At 43.5% G+C, this 20848-nt stretch overlaps 1 protein-coding gene across 1 annotated transcript in view; it reads right to left on the reverse strand.

The window, feature by feature from the left end:
* FAM129A (family with sequence similarity 129 member A) overlaps window positions 1-20848 on the reverse strand; it is a 75348-nt gene that overhangs the window by 23643 nt on the left and 30857 nt on the right. Inside the window, exons 3-5 of the mRNA XM_014949064.1 lie at window positions 19257-19388; window positions 18381-18495; window positions 16601-16768 (exon numbers count right to left, since the gene is read on the reverse strand). Coding sequence (XP_014804550.1) covers window positions 16601-16768; window positions 18381-18495; window positions 19257-19388 — 415 coding nt within the window. The remainder of the gene's footprint in view (window positions 1-16600; window positions 16769-18380; window positions 18496-19256; window positions 19389-20848) is intronic.

Below are 20848 nucleotides of genomic sequence, written 5' to 3' on the forward strand. Positions count from 1 at the left end.
AGGCTGAACAACCCCAGCTCCCTCAGCCTGTCCTTGTAGCAGAGGTGCTCCATCCCCCTGATCATCCTTGTGGCCCTCCTCTGGACCCTCTCCATCAGGTCTATATCCTTCTTATATTGAGGGCTCCAGACCTAGTTAGCTGAGTGCAGCATGTTGTACACCCTTGATAAATTGCTGAACCTTGAGTTAATGCTCAATATTCTTTCCTGTTTTATTAAGGAATTGATGATTCACATGATTTTTCAGGGTCATACAGTAAATCAGACCTGGCCAAAGTAAGCACCATGGTCACACCAATTAAGCACAAAAAATTCTGACAAAATCGTGCTGCTTTCCCTAAATATTTCAGGAACATTTAAACACAGCTCCAGAGTATCTGGTTATTGCCCCCAGGTACTACTGCTAAATAGTAGCCTGGCGACACCATTGTACAAAAGAGATCACAGCACGGAGAAACCCAGCAAGTGGCTGAGTTATTTTCCTCTTACAAACTCTGGATAACCAGTCATGCAACAGGTATTACATCTCAGGCAACTTTTTCTTTCCAAACTGCTAAAGGCTTTCAAGATAGTTGCAGCTAACAGTCTTCTTCACACAACAGTGCAGAAAACCACAGCTAATTAAGACTGCAACAGCAGTCACACGGCAGAACTAGTTTGTCATGATTTGGTGAGAAACAGTCCCCATGCCTCAAAACGTGGAAAAGCTCCCTAGAGCAATTAGGCTGCTTGACAAACCTGAGTAAGAATTTTGGGCTGAAAAACCAGCGCTGAAATACTTCAGGAATTTAAGTGCTGTGTCTTTCCTATGAAACAGAGGTTCAGGATTATTGTTACGATTATTATCTTAAGGGAAAAACAAAGCCACGATGGTTTATTGTCCCCTCTTCGAGGTTATTTACTTGCAGCCCTGATCAGCTGAAGTCCTGTTGTGCATGTTAGGAAGAAAGGAGGGAGGAAGAAGAATGGTGACTCTCTCAAAGGTAAGCATGCTGCTTTAAAAGACACTGGTATGAATAAGCAATGGTTATGTGAAGCCTCAGAGAGTAAATTCTCAAGCCTTGTTTGCCAAGCAAGACGATTCTTTCAACTTGTTCATGAAACTTCTAAGGAGAGAAGCTTTATAGGAGGCTCGCATACATGCCGAGGGCAATACAGGGATTATACAAATTATGGGAAACATGAAGGATTAGCAGTGCAGTAATGCCTGAAATGTCTCCTTCATGTGCTTTACACAAAAAGGGAAGCTACCGAAACCTCCAGTTAATTTCATCAAGGCTTCACCCTGGCTACTGCTTGAAAACAGCACTGTATAGATTTTATCTACATGGCAGACAATGAGGTTTCAGATCTGCTAAGAGCCCAAACGTCAGAACTTGCCCTTTCATAATCTCCCCTGGGCATAATAATTACTTCAGGAAGGTATGTTATACATACTGAGGTGCAGGAAACACATTCTCAGTGCCACTCTATAGATACCAACCCTGTTCTGCAGATATTTTGAAGTCCAGAAAGATCACATCATTTTTTCAAGCTCACAATGATGATCAAACATCAGAAAACCAGCCATGTAAAATCCCAACCATTCCTTCACTGGTTCCTCCTGGATTTATAGCATTTTTAATAGCAAGTTGCAACAGGATGCTAAAATACCAGTAAAAGAGTGGTAAGTCAGGCCGTTCACTGCAAGAGAACATCCTCTGGTGGCAGCTTTAATGAAAGAATGGAGTATTCCACCTGAGCAACTGCTGGAGTGTTGCATCTGAAAGCCTTTGTCCTCCCAAAATTAAACTCTGAATATTTTGACAAGAATAGGGCCAGGCTTGGCTGGAGGAAGGGAGAACTGCAGCTCCCACAGCCTCTCCGATCATGACTCACATGTTTTCCTTCTTCACAGCTGTGCTCCCTCCTAACCAAAAGGGACAAGAGACTACCCAAAGGGCTGGATCTTGGACCTGCTGAGATGATGCTGTGCCAGTGCTGTCAAGAGTCTCCCTTCTAAGATCATCGTTTTAAACTCCGTGCTCAAGGGAGTATTTTCTCTCTGCTCTGACTGTCCCCAACTCTGTAGAAAAGTGGAAAGAAGGTGCTAAAAATCCAAGAGCGATTAATTTGAATAGTTCATGGGAAAAATATCGAGCTGTACCATAAAACCCCACTCACACATTCTTTCCTACGCCAGTAAACACAGGAGAAAAACACAAGTATGGCAGCCTTTACTACAAGACCAGCTTAAAGTAGAAAGGAAGCTTTATCCTTCAAGGCTACTTCAGTTGCTTAATTTAGGGAATCTTATCCTCACTTTCCATAGGAGGAAAAGATTGCATCAGCGATAGGACACTGAACAATCAGATCCGTCCAGCATTGCGCTGTGTAGAAGCTGTTGGTGAGGCACACAAGACAGAGGCACATTCATGGGATATGGCTCAAGAAAAGGGAATTATACCCAAGCTGAAAGGAGCTGTGGTGCACATCCTCCAAGATTTCAGTAGGGAAGAGCCAGGGCTTCTGTAAATCAGATCCAGCAGTTTATGAAAAGGCTAGAGGACTGCGGCAGGCCTGGCAGCCAGCTCCGTTATGCCACAGCAAAGCAAGGAAACAATGAATAAGCTGTTGGGGTAGCCCCGCTTGCGTGCAAGAGAGAGGATGATGCGTGGGAGATGGAAGCAGACGCTGCAGCTGCAAACAGGGCAGGTGCTAAACCCCAGTGGTATCAGGAACAATTGTTCATCAGCAGAAAGGACAACGTGTGCTTCACTCTCCTGGAAGCCCTCGAAGGGGCTTCCCCTTAAACAACTCTGTCTGGCACCTATCATGAGAGAGATCTCGAGGTGCTGGAGCGAGTGCAGAGGAGGGCAACGAAACTAGTGAAGGGCCTAGAAGACAAATCATATGAAGAGCGGTTGAAGGAGCTGGGGCTGTTTAGTATGAGGAAGAGGAGGCTGAGGGGAGACCTCATCACTCTCTACAACTACTCAAAAGGACACTGTAGAGAGGTTGGTGCTGGTCTCTTCTCACAGGTAATTAACAATAGAACGAGAGGGAATGGCTTCAAGCTCCAACAGGGTAGGTTTAGACTGAACATTAGGAAGGAATTTTTCACTGAAAGAGTGGTCGGGCATGAGAGGTTGGTGCTGGTCTCTTCTCACAGGTAATTAACAATAGAACGAGAGGGAATGGCTTCAAGCTCCAACAGGGTAGGTTTAGATTGAACATTAGGAAGGAATTTTTCACTGAAAGAGCAGTCGGGCATTGGAACAGGCTGCCCAGGGAGGTGGTGGAGTCACCATCCCTGGATGTGTTTAAGAGCCGTTTAGATGTGGTGTGGGGGGATATGGTGTAGGGGAGGACTTTGTAGAGGACTCGATGATCCCAAGGGTCTCTTCCAACCTAGACGATTCTATGATTCTATGAGTGAGGCACCTTGTCCCTGCTGTTTGTAGAAAGTGGAGCATCTCAGGGGACCTTGGTGCTGTGGTGGTTGTAGGTCATCCTGATCCAACTCCCATAGAATGCCCTAAAGTTTACTGAATGTCCTCCAGCAAAAGGCCAGTGAGGCTTTACAGGTACCCAGACTGATGCTATGTGCTTAATCCAGGTTGGTCTTCACCTGGAAAATTACCCAACCAGCTTCTCCATCAGCTAATTAATAGAACATCAGATTATTTGTGGAGAGCAAAATGAAATTATGTTTGTTCTGTTTAATTTTAAAATAAGAAAACCCACCTAGAGACTCTATATATCCAAGTGTGGAGCCTAATTTTAATAACAAATAAAGTATTGCTAACCAGAGATTCCTTTTTTAAATACAACAGAATAACTGCTATAAAAATCCTTTTCAAAAGATAGAAGGACATCTGGAAACACCATGACTTCATACATCTCCCCAAATTTGCACGTCTCTCAGAGGCACAGCTGAGTTTGCTCAGGACTGCAGAAAGCTGTCTGTAGGAATGAGCTTCCTTGCAGCACATAAACAGTTTAAATCTCTCTTAAAAAATAATATATATATCAAACATGAACTCGTCAAAATATTCCACCGAGCACCAGGCTACTTGACACCCACCGAGTGCACTTGCACCTGGTGTGGAAGTGTTAACTTAAGAGGGTCCCTTTTTGAATTTCAGCTGTATCCGCTGTTTTGGCTGCTGTGGGACTTGGAGTCTCCTAATGAGGTGCTCCAGGCTCCGAGCTGCGGCTCCCTCTCTGTCACTTGGCAGAGAAATGTTTGGTCCTAAGGGTGAATAACGAGGAAATCTTTAGTCCCAAGTTCCTACGTGCTCTCCCACCCTTGGCAGGACAGCTGCACCTTTGTTGGAAGATGGATGTGTTGCTGGCACATTGCTTAAAAGCTCCCCCCCCCCCCCCCCCCCGGGAAAGGCCATCTGAACACTTTTTTTGACTTGCTAACACTTCTTGTGTGTGTCTAAAGACAGCAGTGGAAATTAATTGCCCTGGTGAATTCAGTCTCATCCATAGCCATAGACCGACCAGTCTTACATCAGTCAAAACACCAAAGAACTCTGTGCAAAACTTCTATAAATAGGCCTCATTATCAGAGAGGGTGAGAGCCAGAGACCTCACTGCCTCGAGCTAAAATAGTGGATTCTCAACAAATCCAGATAAAATAAAATCTGTATTTGAACATTCCAGTTCAAATTTTTTATCTATATGTGCTGCAGACTGCGGCACTGGGTCTCCTGCTGTGCTCTGTGGCAGGAGGCTCAAAACCAGCTGATATTTAATCACTTAGATGACAGTTTTTCTTCATTAGGATCAAAGGAAGATGCCTCTTAAACATTACATTCCCTAAGCTGCCACGCTAGCTGTTAAAAAGCGAGTATTTCAATATCCAGTTTAAACCGTGTGTCCCTCTGAACAATAATTGTCATTAATAAAGCTATTCGAACTCATTATTGCAGCATGAAAGAGGCTAGAGGACAGCTGGTGTGTCGTTTCCCCCCTTAACAAACACAATGGCAACAAGTTGAGTCTTCACAGAAGTAGCAGCACAGCTCATTTCTGTGGCGCTCGAGCTACTCCATGGAAAAGTCTGGGTTTGGAATGAGCAGGGAAACGTTTCTCCAGCTCCTCCCGGGGCCTTCAGTCAGATGGGATAACCAGACAGTGAGAACTTTCCACCTCCCAGATCCGATGGGGTGCTTTGCTCTCCTGAGACACCAGGGGTTCACAGCTCCTTTCTGCATCTTGGCTAATTCTGCAAACTGGGACTGGCTGATTTTTGGACGCAGCAGCGGCGTTACCGAGTTAACTGCTCGCAGAGCCAAGGAGCTGCAGTCAGGATGTTTTATGATGTGTAAAATCTGAGTGTGTCATTCTTCAAAACAAACTGAGTGCCCCTATTGCAATATTGCAATCCAATAAATGTTCTTTTCCCGCATGGGCTTTTCTTACAATAAATGTATTACTTTTATGGTTAATAGTATTGAAGGGGTATATTGACTGTGGACAAAGTGCTTTACCAAAGCAAGCTAAACCACGGAGAGTAATCTAAGCTCTTTGGCTGATGTTTCACAAAAGGCTGAGGCCCAAAGATGTAGATGAACAAGTGCTAAAACAGAACCCAGAGGTCTGAGCTCACAGAACACGGGTTTTAATTAAAGAAATGCTGCTTCTGATATAACGCCCATTATTTGACTACCAAAACTCGGAAGTAATCCACCCTGGCGTCATCTGTGTCCTGCAGCCCATTATTTGACTACCAAAACTCAGAAGCAATCCACCCTGGCGTCATCTGTGTCCTGCAGCCCTCACATCTACATGTATGTTCCTGAGCTGGACAACTGCCTACAGTTTGGTGAAAGATTCTGCATTCAGTGATTTTATTTTTCATACAGTCCTTGAATTCTTCCTGCAGGTAACTATAATTGATATTAAAGCACTCTGGCATCCCACAATGGCCAGATTGATAAGAGATGCTCAGGTAAAGGCCCAGAGGTAGGAAGGTCACCTTGCCTGGCTCTTGCTTACCATCCTCAGTTACTGCAGCTTTGGTTAAATTTCTTTTCCCAACACAAGTCCCTGACAACCTGATACTTTTTAGTTCCCTCCTACAAGACAGCAGGGCCCATGAATACCTCCTCAAATCTTCAAAAACCACAGGCTGACTTTAATTACAGAGTGGGGAAGGCAGGAAGACAGTCATTGGAAGGAAATTAAGATGACCGAGGAGTAAAGTCTGGTGGCCTTTCACCGATGGGGAGAAAGTCTGTCACTGACTGCATTTAATTTTATGTGATCTTACAATAATGTTTCCTTGCTTCATCATCTATCTGGTGGAAAGCTGGCTGAGGTGAAGGCAGTGCCAAAACATCTGCTTTGTAGCTCCTTTTTGTTGATCATTTTACATAGCTTTGTCCTGGGACAAGAAAAATCTCCGCACAGAAATCGGGGAAGGGCTTTCCTTCTTGTGATGCTACCAAGAGATAGCAGGAGGTGGATAAAGCTGAAAAATATTTTGAATTTTAAGTGTTTTATCTTCAGTTTTAACAGTCTGAAAAGACAGTGCTTCCACCAATTTCCACTGGACGCTGCTACAGAATAGATTTCATGCTAAGAAATGCAAATTACATTTTCCCCAATTTTGTTATTCTTCCAAGTCATCCCTCTCTCTCCTTGGCATTTGTTTCTTTCAAATATATCTAGACTGTCGTTTTTCTCTGCTTTCCATTACACACACTCTTTAATTAAAAAAAAAATAATAAATCAATATCTAATTGTTTGGGTTTTATTAATTTAGTGCTTTTAAAACAAAAGCTGGTAAAAAAAGAAAATACAAAAACCCAAACCAGAAAGAAAAGGCTGCCATTTTAAAATACTGTGGTGTCTTAACCATCTAAATACACAGGACACATCCACCTCTTGTACTGGTACTCCAAAGAAAGCTATTGCGTGCTGCCAGCCGACAAAGGGTTTGGGGTAAGGGCAGCTGGAGAACATCAGGGAGTAAGAGACATTCCTGCAGTTAAGAAATCACTCCACCAACCTCCCAACACCATAATTAGGGGATGCCTATCAAATAAAAATAAATGAGCACGATGAAAAACAATTTCCCTTTCTAAGAGCGATCTTTGCAGCACAAGTTTCCTGCAATAGCATTTTTTCTAGCATTTCTGGTAATATCTGCCTGGGATTTATTTGTTGTGGGTAGGGACCATGGTGATTATTTTCTGTTGCTCATATAGCTTCTGCTTAATGATGAGCAACTTTCTACTGTGGGGTGTATGAGTAATATCATCACACAGAGGACAATGGATATCACACCCAGAACATCAGAGAGAGAGCAAGACCATCCAATCATCATGTTACAATATGGCCAAAAGCACCCATTTGAGTTCACAGCACATTTTAAGAGCTGATGCTTGTAAGATATTACAGAAAGTTAGTAAGAAAGGCCATGGCCATCAACTCCAAAAAATAAGGTTCTGAAAATTTCTGTCTCCAAAAAATAAGCAAATGGTCCCAACCCAAAGGGGATGGCAGGTGAGAAAATGAGAGTGAATCCATCTGCTTGAACCTGGGGAGATGAGGAGAGCTTGGGAACTCTACCTCAGGAAAAGATAGTTTGCACAGGGCTAGTAACGCAGCTACAGCACCTCTGGAAATGATCCTCTCAATAAAAGGACACAGTGTTTACTTTCACAAAATAGAGTCCTGGCATATTATTATCCAAATTGAGAATGAATATACCAATGAAGTGAAGTTATAATGCCCTGGGCCTGAGAAGCATCAACCTCACAGCCCTGATATTTTCCTGAGAGCAATGTATGATCATATTATTCATAGATCATGCGGTATAAAACTGCTAACCACCAACAGAAGCTAGATGAGGTCATTTCCAAACAGGATGCAACCCTGCAATGATACGCTGTATTTATAGCAAATCAAGTTTTGCAGCGCAAGTTCCCCCCGAGACCATCAAATCAACATTCAGCAGGTTTAACCATTTGCTTTGCAGCATGCAATGCCTGTAGTAAAGCTGTTCAAAGCTGTATGAGACACATTACAAGGTACCTCCCTCTGCTGGGACCAGCAGCTTCATGTTTCATAGTCTCAAACATGAGTGCAGTGTATAAACACACACAAAGAATCGCAATATGGTTCATCTCCAACAATCTCTGAGGATTTTCCAAACCACCTACTGGATACCTTGGTGCAGGTGAGAATTCTTCTGCCACTGAGCTTTGAAGCTGAAGCTCGAATACAACCTTGCACCCACACAACTGAGTTATCTTCACAGCTCCTAAAACAGGCTTGGGTGGTGGGCCCAAGGCAGTGGCTCATCTGCACCACCCTGTGCTTGGTAATATATAAGAAAAGGAGAACCAGCCCCAGGTGTGGAGGTGCCAGACGTAGGAAGAACATAATAGCGATTAGGATTTTTGCACATTAATCATCTTGGTGTTTCAGAATGAATATACCTCCTACAGACTGAAAATCCTAACTACCATATAGGTAAGCAGGCTTACTGGAAAAGCAAAAGTCACCTTGAGTGAAAGAAATGACGTTGTAGAACAAACACATCCCAGACAGAGGAAAATAAGTCTTATTTTAAGCAACATACTCCGAATTATACAAAAAAGTCTTAATTGTGTCCTGAAATGTTTCATGGGTTTTATAGCATCACACAGGCCTCATCAAAGATATTTATAGCAAAATGGTTTTGAATGTTATGACAGAATTAATGTTTCTGTGGAAGTTTGCATGCTAGTTTTGTACAGTCCATTTGGACCTCCGATATCTGTCTAGGGAAAGACCAGCAGCCATGGTCTCATTCATTCATGGGCCATACGGATCTGATCTTATTAGCCATAAAATGATTTAATTAATCGAAATGCAGCAGTTGCAGTGAGAGAAGCCAAGAGACAAGTCCCAGGTTTGAATCAGGCAGGCAATGGGCTGAATGCTGTCTTTACTCGTACCTTTACCTCCCACCCCCAAATTATCATGCAAACCTCCAGGAAGGTCTTGCTTTCATCCCAGTACAGAAGGACAACAAAGCAATTTCCTCCTCAGTTCTACTTTAATTGGTCCTGCCACAGATCATCTGAAAAAGGCAACAAAAAAATCCTTCTCTTCAGCCACCGTCTCCAGAGAAGAAAAGCCACCCTGTTTGCAACATGAAGACTAAAAAACCTTTCCAAAGTCCTATTTGGACTTGTCACAGCTTCTTTGCTCTGCATATGGAGAAATATATCTTTCAGTATTTAACGTCATCTTCTTAACCTTTGTCGATGCTTCAGTAGTTATTTGGAATTACAGTCCAAGAGTTGGTAAGCCCTACATGTTACACAGGAAAGCTAGAAATACTTATGAGAAAAACACCTGCCAGCTAAACTTAGAGTTGAAAAAGGAAATGTGTGGACCCAGCTACTGGCAACCCTAAAAGCCAGAGATGGAGAAATAAAATCTGAAGCCACCCTAGTTGTCCTGATGTAGCCAAGCTGTGACAGAATACCCTGCATGAGTTTAAAACTACGTTTTGTATTTCTCTCTTGCCTAATGTATTTCTTTAAGGTATTTATTTCTCTAATTATTTTTTTTTTGTTATCTATGGTGAAATTGGAGATGACAGGATATGGTTTTGCGAGTCCCTTAGCTTCAATATCATTAGGGTGATTATCAAGATAAGGATGTGAAATCAAACCAGATGAAAGAAAATAAAATCATGAAGTGAAACTCCTCATCTCCCAGAATTAGCTAGTTGTATTTTCCCTCTCGTCACACAGACTTCCCTCTATCACAGCACCAAGTGGCCGGGCTTCTTCACTTTTAACAGCAAATACCAAGTGAAACCTCCTATGGAAACAAGAAGACCTCCTAAAATAACAAAAAATGAAGTAAGCATTCAGAAGAAACTTCAGCTCAGGGCACACCAATAGAAAGGATTAAAAACCAGAGAATGAAAAATATTAGAGCACTGTGAATATTTTGAGCATATCCCTCGTTATTGCCATTCCGGCACTGAAGGCACTTCCCCACTGGGGGTTAGGGGGTCATTTCAGCAGCAAAGTTCCCCCAAAGTTTGAGGTGTGCAGTTCTCATTATTTCACTAAGAAAACAGGGATGGAGAGGGAACCAGGTTAAGTCCAAGCTGTGGATGAAATTGGTTGGAAGGATCATGGAGATCAAGGCAAACCAATGTATCGTATGCTACAGCCCACATCTAAACTGGGAGTAGCAGTTTAGGAAATTGGAGGAAAAAACAAAGCTCCTTCATCCCACACTCCAATTCAAGCACAGCTTCTATAAAACCTGAGAAGTTTTTAAAGCTAAGTATTACATGAAAACCTACACTGGTGAAGGTCTGACCTCCACAGACGCTTGAGAAGAACAGGCTCTCTGGAAGTAACAGGGAATGGTCAGCAGCTCCTCCCTATCAACATAAGGAAAACTCAAGGCAAAACTTCCAAAGGGTAAGTTAAAAAATAGTAGTACAGGCAGAAAATTCTCCTTCTTGCTGCCCCTTCTGTCAGGAAGTTGATATGAAAGTGGTATTAGGATACATATTTAGCCCTGTGTAGCCCTGTACCCAGAGAACTGTTCTTCTCTTTGTGTGGAATTATCTTTATCAACAGCCATCACTAGGTTATTATTATTATTACTTTATACCACCGTATTTTATTATTGGCTCCTCTCTATCTATTGGCTTTTTGTTCTTCTGTAAAGAATTACTTTACACCACTGTATTTTATTATTGGCTCCTCTGTATCTATTGGCTTTTTGTTCTTCTGTAAAGAACATTTTTTGGCTGACCTGTTCTACTTTTAGAGCCTTCTCCTCAGTGTTATCTTTCTATATGCACATTTATGTCATTTAACTAATTTAACTCACCCTTTCATTTATCATATTCATTGATTCAAAGCCAAAAAGCTTTGAAGTGAGCAAATATGCCTGTTATAATGTTTTACACCCTATGTCTAGGTAATAAATTCAATGAGAAATGAATCGTGGCATTTCAGAGCTGCACGCAATGTTCTTTAACGCAGCCTACGGAAGTCCTTAATTACAAAGCTGTTGGTAAAGAATGAACAGTTTGAAGGGAAGGAAGCTTTTTGATGGAGGTTTTGTAAAGCAGTTTTGAGATAACGGCCAAGATTAGGTAGTAGCACCTCTGAACTGAATATGCAAATTTACAGTCATCTTTTTTCTCCTGGGAGCCAAGTTACACAGTCATTAATTTTCACAGGAGAAGGGTCACACACTAAATGGTGAAAAGCAATTTTGAAATATATTTGACTTGAACTCAGCCAGCAAAAGGAATCAAATGCAAGTATGGCTTATGCTAGATTGCCAAATCTGGTAGTCCCATAGCTGCAGCTCTCATTACATCCTTCCCCGCCTGCTCCCAGTGACAGCAGGTCCAGACCTATGTTCCCTCAAGCAGTAACTCTCAGACCCCACCATGTCTCTTTAGTAGCTGGCTTGGGCTTATGGTCCCTCCACTACCAGTCCCAGCCTTATGGTCTCTCTGGTCACTGGCTCCCACACCTCCTCACCCACTTGCCAGATAGTCCAGCTTGAAGTTTGCTAGTGAGTGAAGCCTACGTATATGCAGAGCTGGTGGAAGTTCATTAGGAAAACACTGAGCTGGCTTGGATTTATGGTCCCTCCACTACCAGTCCCAGCTTATGGTCTCTCTGGTCACTGGCTCCCACATCTCCTCACCCACTTGCCAGATAGTCCAGCTTGAAGTTTGCTAGCGAGTGAAGCCTACATATATGCAGAGCTGGTGGAAGTTCATTAGGAAAACACTCTGGTCTCACCAGATGATGGCCCCACACTTATGGGACCCTGTGCTCTGTGGTCTGTTCTCCCATTGCTGGCACTGGGACCTCTCACACACACATCTCTCCAGGTATTGGCACCTCAAACCTGTGAGGTCCCCATGACCCTGTGGCTCCTTCTCTACTTGCTGGCACTTAGGACCTCAACACACACACACTGGAGAGGACTCTCATCCTGGAAAATAGTTAGAAGTGGAGTTTAAGAAGAAGACAGGACAGACTGTGGTGATCTAGCACAGGGCTTGAATGGACCAGTGTACTGACCAGCCTCCTGTTTACACCCAACTGGCTCCATTTGGGTCAGGCTAGATAGGGCTTTGAGCAACCTGCTCTAGTGGGTGGTGTCCCTGCCCATGGCAGGCGGTTAGAACTAGATGATCTTTAAGGTCCCTTCCAACCCAAACCATTCTATGATTCATCCCCTTCTTCCCTCTGTCATCCCATGTTTGTTCCTCTACAATCCACTTTGACCCTTCCCTTTTCCCACCTTTGGTCCTTCCCCTAAACACCCCCATGCACATTCCCACAATGTCCTGGAAAACATCCCATAATACACTTTATACAATCCTCAAATGCTTTTCCCCTCCATCCTGCAATGAGTCCCATACCACCTTAGGAAACGACAGCCCTGCAGACTGCGAGGCAGTCGGGGAGAGCTGCTGGTGGTCCACCTGGACAGGTTTCACAGCAGGACCACGAGCTGACCCCCCAGCTCTGAGCACCAGGGCAGCCAAGTTGGGGTCCCCTCTGCACCCATCAGTTTGTCAGGGTTCATTGCTGCTCCTTGGGCGCTTGTGTTTTCACTAATTAGCCCTTAATCACATGACATCACAGCTTAAAACCCCCAAAGCCTTTGATCTCCTCCCCAAATCCGAAGGCATCTTGAAAGCCAACTTGCAAAGAGCAAAGCGGGAGCTGCCCAGATGCATCACTGAACTGGGATGATTTCTGTGTGCACATCAATCAGTCGACCAACTTTCAGAGTCAGGGTCATTCAAAGAATCTCAGTGTATGTGTCTGGTTGTGCTAGAATATTTTTAAAGCCATGACCAGTTAGGTCCTGATTGGCTGAGGCTCATTTAAAAGGTTTTAAATATGCTTCATCTGAACTGTATTCACATAATTCTATTGATAATGAAGGAAGTCCTCTCGAACTGCCAACCCTTATTAATGAGTATAAAGGAAAGACAAACACAATAGGAAAATTGAGGGGGAGAGGAGAACCCACAATCCGTACATCTGAATCATATTTGCAAGCAGTAATCCCTAAATCCAAACACTTTTGTAATTATTCTCCTGACCTTGAGTTCTGACCAGAAAACCCAGCAACTCAGGCTGGACTGGTTATTTGTAACAGTGGGACTCTGAAGAGAAGAAACAGCTGAATGCCAGGGCGGCTCCCATCACAAGACCACACGCTGATTCACTCCACTTTTCTGTTCAGCAAGAGACAGTATTTAATTCTGCTTCCTGGGAGAAACCAAAATCTCCTCCAAGTTTTTGGCTAAAGCCCAGCACGATATATTCCTTTCCAGAAGTGGCAGATTATAGAAAAGACAGAAAGACAACTTCTGATCAGACATTACATCTGCCCTTACCAAATCTGCCCTCGCAGAAGTTAACCTGGCACTTTTTAGAAGAGGTGGGGCAAGTGCTGCCTTGGCCGGGGCTCCTTATCCCACTAACATACATTCCACAGTCAAACTCGAAGGATTTTTCACATTTCTTCCCTCTTTTAGATTTTTTTTTAATAAAAGAGCACAGTCATTTTTTGTATCGTGAGCCTTACTCCGCGTTCTATTCCTGCACATCCACATGACTTTGTCGGATTGTTCAGATACCTGCTTTTTGTAGGCAGAATTGTTTGCAAATAAGGCTTTAAAAAGTGTTAATAAAGTAACATGTTTCAGTCATGTGAAAACGAATATAAATCAATATGAAGTCCTTGAAACTGGATTACTGGGGTGCTGGTCAGTCACCATGTTTCCACTTGCAGCAACTAGGTTTCTAGGAGACGGTCTAACTCCAAGAAATCCAGAAAATAGTGGCTCCCATTTCCTTAGCTGTAAAAAACTGTTCACTTTTAGCAGTGTTAACAGACTGTCTTTATCTACCAATCAGTCTGTTGAGCAGAAATAATGTGACAGAAAGAATAAGCCTTGATGAAGGCACTCCAGTGTCACTAAGCATCTTCTGTCAGATAAAAATATGACCAGAGAAAAAGCTGAGAGGGATAAATCCTGCAACAGATGCATAAATGAGCAACAGCTGAGCCATATGAAATATAATAAAACACAGACTCGCAGGCATTGAAGATGGAAAAGACCTATTAGGTCATCTAAACCCAGCTTCTGCCAATTCAGAATTGGCCCCTAGAGTGATGTGCTGAACTTTACGAAAAAAAAAGGCTGCCAAAATCTTTGTCAAGCCTGTTACACTTGCTCCAGAAGAGAGAAATGAAAAACCCCCAAGCCTAATGAACAGGCTTCAAGTCATGGAAGACTGATAGTGCCAGGAAAACTTGATTGTATCCCCATCATCTTACCATACCCTAGTGAGGAGCAAAGGGGTGGCTTTCCACTTCCATAACTGTTTGAGTGCTGCAGCTGACACCAGGATAATCAGAACGAAAAATCAGAGGCAGGCTTTGCCCTCGGGCACGTATGGGAATTAGGGTTCCTCTGGCAGCTATATAGGGAATATGTATTGAGACTTAAGCTATTTGGAAATGCCAAGTGAAGGCGTTTTCCTTCCAGACTGATGCCTCCCTAGCCATGATATTATAGTCCCTGTGACTGGGTATTTGCCTACCAGAGTGTCTTAGCCCTCAGCCTCTCCACACCTACAGAGATTTGCATCGGAGCTGCTTCCTCCGGTTTGTATGAGGCTGTCAGCCCCAGAAGGGCATGCTGCATCTCACCACCTTCAGCACGGCTTGGAATCACAGAATCACAGAATCTTCTAGGTTGGAAGGGACCTTAAAGATCAGCTTGTCCAACCGTCAACCTAACTGACAAAAATAGACACCCACACAACAAACAAGAAGCATCACCATCACTAAACCAGACCTCCCAGCACTACATCAACCCATCTTTTGAACACCTCCAGGGATGGTGCCTCAACCACCTCCCTGGGCAGCCCATTCCAATGGCTGATGACCCTTTCAGTGAAAAAATTTTTCCTAATATCCAGCCTGAACCTCCCCTGGCACAACTTGAGGCCATTTCCTCTTGTCCTGTCGCCTGTGACTTGAGAGAAGAGACTGGCCCCCACCTCTCTACACCCTCCTTTTGTTGGAGTTGTAGAGAGCAATAAGGTCTCCCCTCAGCCTCCTCTTCTCCAGGCTGAACAACCCCAGTTCCCTCAGCCTCTCCTCATAAGACTTATTCTCCAGACCCCTCACCAGCTTTGTCGCCCTTCTCTGGACCCGCTCCAGCACCTCAGTGTCTTTTTTATGGTAGGGGGCCCAAAACTGGACACAGTACTCAAGGTGGAAATGAGCTGGAAAGGGGGATCGAGCATCCGGGGAGTGCACATCACCTGGCTAGCACCAGGACCAAGGATCCTGCATATGAAGAAAGCATCTACCACCAACCACCACCGAGCACCGCACAAAAAACTGCACATCTTTGGCAGCTGCCTAGAAATACAGTAATGCGTGTTTTTGTCATGGGAATGGAGCCCTAAAGGAGACCAGGAATGCCTTTGAGAGTGGAGACGAGGGAAAAGAGATGGCAGTTGAGAAGTATCTGGGGAGGACAACGCGAGACAGCTGTCTGAGGGTGATGGGGTGAAGCTGATGGCCAGGAGACAAAAGTGACAGCTAAAAAAAACACACTGGGAGCCACTTCTGTAAGCAAAAGGGACTGTCCACACACTGCACTCTCAATTCATTTATCTACAAGCATGGGCTTCAGGCCCAAGTAGCTGAGATAGCTGGAGAAGTTCCCGAGTGTTCACATCTCCCACCAAGAGCAGATGGAAATCAAAAGTGACAATAAAGGCATGGAAGAGCCTGGGACATGAGTGGGAGAACCGGGTCAGCTGAATGGAAAAAGGGAAAAGTCATCTGAAAAACAGGAAAGCATTTCTTTTTCTGAAGGATCCAAGTCATAAACGCTCTTCCAATTTCACGGGAGCACGGTTGATTTTATAATCCCAGCAAGTCACTAGTTGGTTTTTTTTGAAGTTTTCTAGTCTAACATAGTCAGAAAGTGAGATTTAAAATTTACCCTTGAGGAAACAATCATTACTTTGTCTTACACACCATTCACGCCCCTCTGACAAAGCTTAACCATGGCTGGGGCTTGAGCTGCCATCTAAACACCCACAAAAAACATAGGATGTTTGGCCACTGCTGATGTATGTATGACATTACAGAAATGCACTGGGAGACTGCGTTCCCTCCATGGTGTATAAACCTGGTCTACTATATCTATGATGCATCTGTCAAGCTTGCAAAGATTGTGAGAGTTTGCCATGCTGTATTTAGTAAAAATCTCATATGATTTTGTATCATGACGCTGGATTTAAAAGAGTTGTCAGAGAGGAGAAAGCCACTCTCAAAGTAGCTCCCATTCTCCCTAAGCTTGCTACACTGCAGCTCAAATCCCACCTACCATGGCTCCCAGCAAAGCAAGAAGAAAAGGTATGCTAATGCCTTCCTCAAGGCGTTGCAAACCAAGCACCTCTCGTAAGTGACGTTCATCTCTCTACAACTTTTTTATTGCTATAGCTATTTAAATCTTCTGCGGGGTGAATGACTTACAGGAAAGAGGCCCCTTCTGCACTCACCGTGGTTTGAGTGTCTCACGCAGTCCCCCAGCACGGCGCTGAACTGCCTCTGAGCTTCTGGCTCCAGGAAGCAATAGTAGCTGTGTCGGGAGAAGGGCTGCCACAGGTACACGGGGAACTCCCTCGGCAGCTGAACGAAGGCTTGAGCGACCTCCTTCTCACTCGACCCTACACAAAAAACACATCTCCGTTTGAAATCTGCACATTTCTTGGGGAGTTTGGCCCTTTTCCTCTGCCATGACAGAGAGAACAGACCTCGGCTAGCAGGGGGACACAGCAGCGATGGGCAAATTGAACAGGCACCAACCAGCTCTCCAAGCTATACCATAGCAACTTGGTGTCCTCTCGTTCGGTATTCAAAGTGGACATAAACTGCACACTTTTGGTAAAACTTCAAAGTAACTATTTTCACAGAATCACAGAATCTTCTAGGTTGGAAGGGACCTTAAAGATCATCTTGTCCAACCGTCAACCTAACTGACAAAAATAGACACCCGCACAACAAACAAGGAACATCATCACTAAACCAGACCTCCCAGCACTACATCAACCCGTCTTTTGAACACCTCCAGGGATGGTGGTCCATTTTATTGGATTGTAACTGCTAGGGAAAAGGTTTTCATGGCAAAAAGTAAGTTAGTGGGCAATTCTGGTCTCTTCCACATAGACACTGCGTAAGAACATACAGTCTTACATATAGAAAAAGACTACATTAAGCCGTGTAGGAACAGCAGTTAGGAACACCCCTTGCCTCCAGGGTTTCCAAGCACAACTGCAAGACAGCCTGCTGAACTGTCACTTCAAACCCTTGGAGATGAAGCAAAGAAAGTACTAAGTAGCTTCCATTTCCTGCTGCCTTGAGTTACTGTGTACGGGAGATGCTGTACAACACCATCCATGGGTGACCAAACCCAATCTTGTCTCAGTGCCAGGCATCAAGAGCCCAGCCACACCAGGTTCATCTTGGAAGGTGTTCAGCGTCACGCAGAAGGGGAGAAGGGCCATAAAAGACTAACTCTTTGTGAAGGGAGAGCCATGAGAAGCCCACAAGTGGCTTTGGGCTGCTGCACATTACTCAGCTCCAACTCCTGTGGAGCTGTGGTGACAGACAGAAGACACCTCCAGGCACCGCTGCCCCGTGCTACTGTGGTCAGGGGTGTAAAGGGAACACCTCCCAGTACTCACAACTTTTAAGTGGTATGAGAAAAGACTTTTAAAAAAAATCCTTGTCTACATGTTGCCCTTATCCCTTTCCTTACGTGGCATCCCTTTTTTTGTATCTGACTCTGCAACACAAGATCCACTCCCTGAAAGATTGAATTTTCTCCATCTTTGTGGAGTAGGGTAGGAGCAGGGAGGACCACAGCAGTTCCTGTCCCAGAAACAACAAATTCAGCAGCAGCAACCTTCCTGCCCTCTCTGTGGGACTTATTATCAACTCTGAGTCAACACAGGCAGCTGGCATCTAAAAATGGAAACAAATAAACCAGGAATATTAACAAAGCCTGGGAACAATGGTGGTGTGGTTCCTGCTTCTGCACAGCTTCCAGTGGCTTTGTGCTGGGATGCTGGAAAAAAAAGGGAGCCAGCATTTGTCTGAACATTAGCTTATGGCATCTTCTGTGTATGTCCACTCTGGAGCTGGGCTTTGACTTAGAAATAGGGCTGCATGTGTCTTCTGCTGTCCCGTTTTAGAGACTAGCCTGAAAGCCTGCCCAGAAGAGGTCTGCTTAAGGAACAGAGCCTGGGGTTTGGCAGCTCAGCTTTGAGCAGGGCTTACCAACAGGATCTGGAAAATGTTTATCAGACAGCAAATTGTAATCTTCTTCTGAAGTCAGTACTTTGCCTCCTGCAGGAAGAACATGATATTTAGGGCTGGCTCCTTTCTGGTAGGCCTGGAAAATCAAGAGAGAGAGGGAGACAAATAGCCATTAGGGAGAAGGAAAACATAAAGCACACAATTCATTTACAAAGCTAATACACGGGGATATTCTCCAAAGGAAATTTTTTTTTTTGTCAGACTGAATTTCAGATATACTTCCTGGAAACGTCAAATCTAAAATATGGTTAAATGTAAAAAAAATATTAAAAAATATCGTCTCAGTGCTCATGAGCCATGATGAAGTCAGGGATAGAAGGGAGGGGAAAAGGAAGGGATTTTATTCTAAGCCCTATTTCTTTGATTTGTCAGCTGGGACAAGTTTGACTATGGCAGCTGTCAAAGGAAAAGCTTCACTGTAGTCAACCCAAAAATTGCCACTCAAAACCCAACAGCAGAAGCACAGGGGCATATTACAATGACATACAGATAAGAAGCATTCTTTGACAGGAAGGTTCAAAGTGCTGTTAGAGTTATTTGCTAATTCTTGCCAATGTGTATGACCAACGCAAGGTGCTTGGTTGTACCCTCAGCCATCCTCGTGGAGCTTCCAGCCATCTCCACAAGGCTGGAGCTGCCTCACCAAGGCCAACATTTCATCTAGAGTTGCTGAAAGAAAGGCCACAGAGTGGCCAATTCACTTGATATCAGTTTCTTTGGGAGCGTAGAAAAACAACATTTCATCTAGAATTGCCGAAAGAAAGGCCACAGCAGTGGCCAATTCACTTGATATCAGTTTCTTTGGGAGCGTAGAAAAACATAAGAAGTAGCATTTACCTCTTTAGTCTCAAAGCAATCCACAGCGTAGTCATTTTTGATAACGACGTATCTGTCCTTCCACTTCCTCAGATCCTCAGCAAAATGCAGCAGCTCGGCTTCATATAAGACCGTCCCAGCTTCTGCCGGGGGCTACAAAGACAATTTTCCAGATTTGAAATAACTCTGGATTACTGACCATTTTGAAGCTTTTATTTCTACATTTCCATAAGACTGCTATGAGGGCTTTTGAGTCTTCAAATGCAATTTGGATTCATAAACATTTCTGATTTGGGCAGACACTACATATGTAATCAAATTCTTGTAGCCTGAGGTGAGGAGGCAGCAGAGGAGCTCTGCCCTCCAAAAATACTTCCAGATTTCTGAGACAGAGATGTTCTTATTTACCTTTTAGTTGGCATGCTGAATGCAAGGTGACTTTTAGTTCATTATCTCCTATTTCCCACAAGATAACATCATTTAAAACATATCATTTCTGCAGTGAGGAGTTTTATTATAAAATAATAAATTATTTCCCATTTCTTTATAACACTTTTGCACCTGTGCTCTTGTAATTGATACGCATCTTCATGAAAGACAGGGCTCTTCTGTTATCCCACCTTTTACAACCCACCTCATTGCCTTACCCTATTCATTTCAAGAGCATTGGAAACTCTTGGTTTCCAATACGGCTGAAAAATTTATATTTGTATCTTCTTAATATCAAAGGCTGGTTCTCTGCATTTTCCTCTAATAAAGAGATTTTTGTCTTTCTTATTATCTCTCCTCTAATAAAGACAAGCTCTCCATAGCTCACTTTATGACTCTCCATCTGCATCCACTTTATTCACTCTCCATCTTCTTTATGGAACCCTGCAGCTGAAAGGGTTAATTAAGTTTCCTACATAAATTTCGTCCCTGCATGTATGATCTCTGACCCAAGATTCTTGCAAAACCTTGCAGTTTGCAGGAAGCTACTGCTGAAAACAACTAGTTTTGTCCAAGCATCCAGCTTTACCTTGATAAAACGCATGCTTTGTACCAGAAACTTGTGTCATGGTTCTTCTCCTGCTATGAGACAACCAAACACAACCAAAACTAAGATGAACTTTCATAAATAAACCTACACCCAACTGCAACTTTTCCACCTAAAACCTGAGGCAAACCCGACATCTGCACTTGCAAATCTATTGCATACACTTGTGTTATATATAAGAAAGCAGACACATAAAATCTCCTAGATATACATATTTATTATTTACTCAACTTTTCAATATAAGAAGCCGAAAGAACAATTCTGTACTGTGCTCGTATGTACAGAAACATTTAAATAACTTTAAAAATACTTTGTGATTGATTGTTAGAAGCTTTGAATATCTGTACCACTTTCCTAGGTCGCATTCAACACTGGGGAAAACAAGAAAGCCAAGCCCAGTCGGTAGCTGAGACACTTCCAGCTAATGTTTTTCATACATTATGACTACCAAATGTCTGATTTAAGTATTTCACTGAATTTCACTGAATTTCTAGAGTTGAAAGGGACCATAGAGATCATCAAGTCCAACTCCCCTGCTGAAGCAGGATTGCCTAGAGCTAGAGCATGTTACTCAGGA

This window comes from Calidris pugnax, unplaced genomic scaffold (assembly GCF_001431845.1).
Source record: "Calidris pugnax isolate Ruff unplaced genomic scaffold, ASM143184v1 scaffold30, whole genome shotgun sequence".
NCBI lineage: Eukaryota > Metazoa > Chordata > Aves > Charadriiformes > Scolopacidae > Calidris > Calidris pugnax.